Below are 8,239 nucleotides of genomic sequence, written 5' to 3' on the forward strand. Positions count from 1 at the left end.
TAGATATTGAATGTGAAAGGGTAGGATCATGTCTAATCTAAGTGTTGAAGGTTCACTTGTTTGAATACCCTACTTATTTTGCTTATGTTATTAACTATATCTTGGATGGTTTGTGCTGATTTGCTTATTGTGCTCTGATTTATTCATGCTTCATCTTGTAAGTGGGAGTTGTTTTGAACTTGTGTATTAAATGTTAGTTTCTTTATACTGAAAATTTTGTATATTGGATCCATTCTTTAGGCAAAGTTCTGCAGTTGCAGAGTTGATAAACAAACGTGTAAAAACAATCTCATGCCTCTTTTATTGTCTTTAATTTTGGTTCTTAATTGTTTCTCTTCACCATTACAACATCAATTATTATAGTTCTCATACTACAAACTTATAAATTCCGATATTTTCCTCAATAATTGCACTTAAAATTAATAACTACAAACTTTGAATTGAATAAGTAACTCACCATAATAAATCTAAATAGAAAAATATATATAGTGAAATTTGAATATAAAATTTCAAAATTTTCGGATATCTTCCTTACTAATAATAAGATTAAAGAGGTGAACGTTTCCAACTAGTAAGTTCCATTATCAATTCCAACCACGTTTGGGAATTGGATTCAAATAAGCTCTGATGATGCAGTAAAAGAGGATTCCGACTTAGCAACGATTGGGAGAATTCTACGTGACAAATATGACAAATGGATTATTGGTTACAACCGATTTGTGGGCATTTGTTCAATTTTAGATGCTGAATTGTGGGATATTTTGGAAGACTTGGCAATTACTATTGATAGGAGAGTACAAACGGTTTAGGGGAGTGTTACAAAAGTGTCGAATTCTACTTTAGTTAGAAGAATCGATTCAACACATATCCAAAGATCATAATAAATAGATTGAAAATCTAACTAAAATACCTGTACGTAATAATAATGGTATTCAATTTTTTGAAACCTCCAAAATAGTTTGGATGTACTTGTAAGTAATGTTGTTGTAATATTTTCATTCACCAAAAAATACGATTAAAGATGATAATTAAAAGGCTAAAATTCATGGCGTAAACGGAAACCCATTTTGTGTAAAATATGTATGTTTCATACGTTTCATATTTTAAAAGAAAAACAGGAAAAATAATTGAAAAGTTGACATATAATAAATGTTCATTAATATCATTTTACTGGCTTTTGTCTTGTTATTGAGAAAGGGTAAAAGAAGAATCACTGACATTTATCATTTCACGTTTCATTCACAATATAATATTAAATATAATGTCAATCGAAAGATTAGGAAAATATTTGAACATGGTAGCTCAATTATTAATGGAAAAAGTTAGTTTTAAGTATACAAACTCAATGCTTATTCATCAAGGCATGGAACACACAATCAAAATACATTAATGCAGCCATGGAAGTGTGGTTGGCATCATAATGATATCAACATCTTCCTTACAAATGTTATGATTGACAACTAAATTTTCTAGTATTTAAAGTTAGTGTACTTCATACGAAATTTTCTTTCATTTTTCAATTTCAATACAAAGAAGATGCATATTTTATGAAACATACCCACAAATTATATACATAATATAAAGTTTTGGCCTTTTGGGGGTGCAAAATGTGAAAGTTGCTCGAAGAGCTTCAAGTTTTTATTCTTTTTTACTGAAAAAAGGAGCCGAAAGAAAAGAAGAAATATCATCAACGTTCATATTCGGTCCCTCAAGTTGTCTGTTTGCGCAATTTTGAGCGTTTAAGGTTGAGAGCAGAAGTCGCTGCAGAGCTTTTAACACATGTCACTAACCCAACACATTAGACTAGCGATTCTTGCGGACTCGTGTAATAAAAGAGAGAGAAAATAACAAAAACAAAAAGTTAATGTAAAAGTTTGTCTGTAAGTAGCACCACTTTGTGAAAATCTTTCTTCCCTCTAGGAAAAGAAAATTAGAAGGATAGAGAGAGAAAACAAAAGAAAATGAAAACTTTTCCATATAAAGATATCTTATGTTTCAGATGGCCCTTTTCTGGGTCTTAAAAAGAACAAAAAAAATATTTTTTTTGGGGGGGTGGGGTCAAAGTTATGTTACTAAAGAACAGGGCTTTAATGTTATAGAAACCACTACAAAGTTTCATTTGTTTGCTTTGCTTTCTGTCTATCACATTGTTGTTTGGTTTGGTGTATTTGCTTGTTTTGAGAGTGTTCATGGCTGATGTTAATCACCATAAACATGGTACTTTAAGGTATGTATTCATTTATCTTCATGTTATCTCATTTGGGTTTTTCTTTTTTTTATTTGATTGGTGGCAGATGAGTTCTTTGTTTTCCACTTCATGTTATATCATTTGGGTTTTTCTTTTCTTTTTTTCTAAACTTGTTTTCCTTTTCCTGATGTTTACTGAAATCTAGCATCTTGTTTGTGTTTTTGTTCTTCATGTTATTTCATATGGGTATGTGTTTAGTTTTGTTCAAAGCTTTTTCCTTTTCCTAATGTCCATTAAGGAATGTTATCAAATGAGTTCTTCTTTTTGTTCTCTCTTCATCAAATGTCTTTTGAGTGGTAGCCATTGGTTTGTTCTATTTTGCGTTTCTATTGGTTTTCCTTTGTGCTGTTTATAGAGAAGATTGTTGGTTTTGATGCTACTTATGTTGTGATTTCTAGTTTCTACACTAATTATTTTGTCACTTGTGGGTTTCAGCTTACCAATTTTGTGGATTTTCTACAAATACCACATATGGTAGACAAGTATTTTTGCTTATTTTCCTTCTTTATAATGTTTCTCTTCGTAGAATGTAATCTTCTTTGTCCTTTCTCTTTTGGATTAAATCTGGTTTAGAGCTACTCTCCTTCTAGCTTTACTAGTTCTCATAGGTATGATGATGGTTTCCATGTTGGCTTGTGTTTTATTTTGTGTCATCCTAAGGAATTAGTTTTCAAAAATTCGGCAAATCTTGCACCACTTATAGTCTATAGTTGTCTCCCCCAGAACAAAGTTACTCGTACACATGCTGTAAGAAGTAAAGATTTGATGATTTCTGGTTTTATTTCTTTTTCTGATTATTGATTTGTTATTGTCATTGGTATCTTCCAGTGAGAACTCCTCTGATTCTGGTGACAAGCCGGATAAGAACTCAGAAGATGTGGTTGTTCAAGCAAGACATAAAAGACGAGGGGCTACGATTTCTTCATATGCATCGGCCCAAGGTACTGTGACATATTTGTTACATGTATCATGTGTGGTGTATGTGTTTCTGTAGTCCATGGTCTTACCACTCTTTTCTTTCTTATTCTGTTGAAGATTTGAGGGCTCCGGATGCGGAAAATGAGAAAAAAGATGGATCATCTCCTAAAGGAGTTATAGAAGCCAGCTTAGAAGGCTTGGAATCTGATATAGCTTCTCCTGAAGACAGCCCCAAGGCAGAAGTTCGTTGTGCACATGCAGGAGCTCTTTCTAACTGGAGAAAGCTCTTCAAACTATGGAAAAGAAAATCGGAAAAGCCCTTTTCTACCTTCCCACAACTTGCTGTTCCAAGGCTTTCGAGAAAGAACAACAGGAGCAAACAGGGGAATCCTATGCTGAGAAAATTATACAACTTCAAGTCTTCTTTAGAGAACTTCAGCCTATCACAGCTCCGAGCTGCAACAGACAACTTTAACCGAGGTAAGCAATTTCAAGACTTATAAATCTTGCTAAAACTAATTCAATATTTGGTCCACTTGAATTCCACAATTGGGCAGAATCTCTATTTAACCACAAGAAATATGAAGTTATGTAAGGATGCTAAATGATAATGTTGTTACAATAAAATATAATGATATTGATTAAGTGATGTAGCCAAATATAAGGGTTTGATTTCTTGTAGAGAACATAATTGGAAGGGGTGGTTATGCTGAAGTCTACAAGGGTCGGTTGAAGGACGGAAAGCTCATAGCAATAAAGCGGCTGACAAAAGGGGCACCAGATGAGAGGACAGCTGGTTTCCTATCAGAGCTTGGCATTATAGCCCATGTAAACCATCCAAACACTGCCAAGTTGATTGGATGTTGCGTTGAGGGAGGAATGCACCTTGTTTTTCAGTTATCTCCATTGGGGAATTTGCGTTCAGCTCTTCATGGTTTGTTCCTAAACTGCATTGTTTTTCTCAGTAGTTATGAGAACTTTTTTATGCTCTTGAGTCTTTAACATTTTCCAGGTTTGAAAGGTACACTCGATTGGAGTAAAAGGTATAAGATTGCTTTGGGTACTGCAGATGGTCTCACATATCTTCACGAGACCTGTGAAAGACGGATTATTCATAGAGATATCAAGGCTGATAATATTCTTCTTACTGAGAACTTTGAGCCTCAGGTACTTTCCAAGTTTTAAAATTCAATGGATACGCCACATGAGATGTTTAAACCCAAGGGTTGTGAAAGATTTTACAAGAATCAGAGTGTAAAGAACTGCTATAGTGCATTTGTATATTTCATGATACAAAGAAATCATGAAACTGAAATACGGAGACAAAAGAAAAAAAGATTGCATTTCTTTGTAGAGTGCTAGAAATAATATTATGTAAGCTGGGTACTTACAGCTATATATGCTAACTAGGTGCTATATTTTTTTTCCAACGATCTATGCATACTTCAAGTTTCTGCATCTATTGACTATTCTCATCACTTTTTGTCCATTTTTTTTGTGTGTAACATAATTTACCATTCACCTTGCACATTGAAAGAACGGAAGAAAATAGTATAACTGGCCAGAACTGATATTTCCTTCTGATCTTTAAACATACAGAATGCTCCCCATGCATACTGAGTCCTCAGTCTTTAAAAGTAGTATTTTAACAAAAACGTAATTTAGATAACATCCCAAACTTAGAAAAATACAATATCTAATGAATGCTTAGAATTGAGTTTCATTGCGTGCATAGACATAACGGTCACTGGGTTAATTTTTGAGAGCTAGAGCTAAAGTTTTAAGGTCTTTCAACTGCAATATGGAGACAAAAAAGAAAAGGGGATCAGTGTAATTGACAATTGCTATGTGCTATGCTTTGTAGTATTTCAAACCTTAAAGCAGCCGAGTTAGTCACCTAATACTAGCTCGTATTCCTTTCCCTAGTGGTTGGCCAAATTTGTGTTGCTGTCCTATATTTTGGTTGTAATACCCGAACACTTGTGTTAAGCTTAATAACTATATGAGCCCTATAAGGTATGAACTTTGTGTAAGCCTTAATGGTATAAATTTGGAAACATAAATCGACCCAACAAGAGATGGCTCAAATAACCCTCAAAATGAGGAGGGTATACGGATTTCTTCCTTTGTGCTCACTCCGGAGTTGCTTGCAGTTAGGGTGGAAGTCTTAGATCATTATGTGTCATGTTTTAGTTGTGAAAATCAAGCATTCTGTCTCAATATCCTTCCAAGATGTATGTATGTACGAGTGTCGTGTTGTGCTTTATGAGAATTTATTTCACTGTTTTTTCTGTCGGAAAATCGTTTCTGTAATCTCTTTCTAATAGACGCCTTGCATATATTTTTGTTGACATATATGGGTGACATCCACCAATAAGCTATATCTGTCCTGTTTTCTGGAATTTTATGACAATTTTATTAAGTTCCAAACAATCTGTGGACATGAATATCAGCCATTAGCATTTATATTTCATTTCCTTTATCTTGTCCATTTATTGATTATGTCAGCCAATTTGTCTTTCAGATTTGCGATTTCGGCCTTGCCAAGTGGCTACCTAGACAGTGGACTCACTACAACGTTTCAAAGTTTGAAGGCACTTTCGGTCTGTAAGCCTAAAATTTCTATATCGAGTTAATAAATACTTTTGTCGTAATGCTCACACATTTATTTCTCAAGATGCAGCTACTTTGCACCCGAATACTTCATGCATGGCATAGTTGATGAGAAAACTGATGTCTATGCATTCGGAGTTCTGCTCTTGGAGCTCATAACAGGAAGGAAAGCTTTAGATGATCAACAGCAAAGTGTCGTAATATGGGTACAAATCCTCGTACAGAATTTAATCATTCCAACCATATCATAATCGTGTATAGAGTCTTTACTTAGCCTTTTAATTTTTGCAGGCAAAGCCTCTTCTCGATGAGAACGATATCAAAGAGCTTGTAGATCCTTCCCTGGGTGACAATTATGACGTGGAGGAGGTTGAACGCATGGTTTTGACTGCATCTCTGTGCATTGAGCAGTCTCCTCTTCTTCGTCCTCAAATGAGTCAGGTTAGGGTTACATTTAGAAGTGCTTGAATATTTGTTCAAACTGTTCATCAATTAAAAGCGGTAGAAGTTACCAGAAATCTTTATAGCAATAACAAGTGATGCATTTTGTTAATGCATGGTGGAATGAAATCAGAGAAAACAACAAACGAGTAGGCTGCCCGTTGTTTGTTTCGTTAGGAAAGCTATTCTGGTGGTTCATTTAGTTCTATACTTGTATTAGCATACAAGGAAACTTGAGTTGGAACTCAGAAGTGCCCGTTACAGTTCCTACCAAGGAAAGTCATCCACATCCGCTTGCTTGTGGCATCCATTTCATTTGCTGTTCCTCCTAGTTTCTCTGAACCGTCTATGATGAAAATAAAGTAACTATTTTCTTTATGACATCCCTGCCAAAACTGAACAAATATAGCATCAAGAAGTCCTATACCATAAGCAATGACTTGGTTTTAGGGTTTTGTGCTGTCTCTGTCCTTACTTTATTAATGGCAAATGATTATCGAACTTTTCCTTCACCAGTTTGTTTCTCATATTCGAAGACCGGATTCGAAAACGGAAGGTCACTAATCCTCTTATTTAAGGTAGTTTTGGTTAACCAAGTTGTTTTATGATGCAGGTTGTGATATTGCTGAGGGGTGATGATTATGTAGCAGAATGTTCCAACGAATCCCAACATCCATCCCACCAAAGAACATACTCGAATGAGATCCGGGACACACAAGAATACAACTCAACGAAACATATCAACAATATCAATCGACTTCGGGAGATTGCTTTAGGTTCTTAAAAAAGAAAAAAGCTGCTTATAACTTTGTTTCAAAAAAAGGAAAAATTTGGTACTGTGTTTCATGGCATTTGGAAACATGGGTTGTTCCAAATTTCATGTGAAACAGTACATCAAAAATCAAATTTCCTCAGTTTGTAATGTATATATGTAAGGCTTGAACTAAAACTTGTAAGGAAGTTGAAACTATATATATATATAAGTTTTTTAAGGTTGTCTTGATCAAGTACACAAAGGATTGCTTTGGTTGCTTAACTAATATTTGTAAGTAATTCAAGCAAGGATTACCCACTAAGATACTTCGATAAGTTCTGGAAGGAAACACCAACAAAGAAGGAGAAAAAAGGAATTGAAAATGAAATAAATGGTGAATTAAGCAAAAACCAATTTGAAAAAAATCAAAACTTATCTTGTCTTTATTACTCAAAATAAAAACCATGTGACATTAAAAAAAAAAAGAAATAAGAAAATGAGAGACGTAAGATGAATGTGTGATGGAGGAAACGAAACTGACACGTCAAGTTAGCATAATCTCTTTCAGCTTGAACTGTTTTGTCTGGTTTGGCAGTTTAATTTTCTGTCTTGAAATATTTTTGTAAAATTGAAAGTTTACGGTTGACAACTGTGCAAATCTATAAGCCCCCGGGTTTTGTGGTTCGGCATCTTCCTTTCAGATATTCTACGTTCATTGTCGTAACGTAACCGACCTCTGTAATTTCTTTATTTTTCTTTATTTTCCCTTTTGCCCCTTGTAATTTCTTTCATTTTTCACTTCTGTCCTTTTCGATTCTGATTTTGTTTTTCTTTTCAAGAAAATGGGGCTTGACTACATTTATTACCAAATAGTTAAGATTAATCGGTAGGTTTTGCCTAATTAAATATTATCATTAAAGATGGAATAATAATCGATACACCCATCAACAAAAGCATTAATTCAAATATACCAACATTAAGAATTTAAAAAGATTTTAGCATTTAATTATGTAAGGTTTTAGACTATAAATTTAGATCCTAAATTTAGGTTAATTACGACATTAAATCAATCAAAAAAATCAAATAATTTCCTAATCTTAAAGCATCGAAGTTGAATAACAAGTGAAATTAGCAGGTAAGCTGTGTCAACCAAATCCTTTTGACCAAAACAAGGACTCCATTGAACTATCCGAAAACTTGACAGGACTCGCCTGCAATACTTCCATTCTTGCTTGCACTGCAATTAACATTTAACGAAGAAAGCA

General features: G+C 34.1%; 1 protein-coding gene across 3 annotated transcripts; it reads left to right on the forward strand.

Annotated features, from left to right (window-relative positions):
* Positions 1-1,575: 1,575 nt before the first annotated feature.
* LOC105804795 (receptor-like cytosolic serine/threonine-protein kinase RBK2) lies at positions 1,576-7,212 on the forward strand. 3 transcript variants are annotated; one of them, XM_052623122.1, is made up of 9 exons: positions 1,576-2,227; positions 3,077-3,189; positions 3,284-3,646; positions 3,849-4,100; positions 4,188-4,333; positions 5,691-5,769; positions 5,843-5,985; positions 6,071-6,220; positions 6,834-7,212. In XM_052623122.1, exons 1-9 carry the CDS (start codon positions 2,190-2,192, stop codon positions 7,002-7,004), a joined length of 1,455 nt encoding a protein of 484 aa, XP_052479082.1. In that variant the 5' UTR covers positions 1,576-2,189; the 3' UTR covers positions 7,005-7,212. The 3 variants fall into 3 exon arrangements, with proteins under 3 accessions (XP_052479082.1, XP_052479081.1, XP_052479083.1); XM_052623121.1 differs by having other exon boundaries at positions 1,582-2,227; positions 4,179-4,333; XM_052623123.1 differs by lacking the exon at positions 1,576-2,227 and adding an exon at positions 2,292-2,730 and having other exon boundaries at positions 4,179-4,333.
* Positions 7,213-8,239: the final 1,027 nt, after the last annotated feature.

The sequence above is a fragment of the Gossypium raimondii genome, chromosome 11, assembly GCF_025698545.1.
Source record: "Gossypium raimondii isolate GPD5lz chromosome 11, ASM2569854v1, whole genome shotgun sequence".
NCBI lineage: Eukaryota > Viridiplantae > Streptophyta > Magnoliopsida > Malvales > Malvaceae > Gossypium > Gossypium raimondii.

Excerpts from the sequence above, each read along its gene's own strand:
- LOC105804795 (XM_052623121.1), top strand. The coding sequence starts at position 2,190 with ATGGCTGATGTTAATCACCATAAACATGGTACTTTAAG. Across the intron at positions 2,228-3,076 it reads CATAAACATGGTACTTTAAG|TGAGAACTCCTCTGATTCTG; the intron begins GTATGTATTCAT and ends GGTATCTTCCAG. Across the intron at positions 3,647-3,848 it reads AACAGACAACTTTAACCGAG|AGAACATAATTGGAAGGGGT; the intron begins GTAAGCAATTTC and ends GATTTCTTGTAG.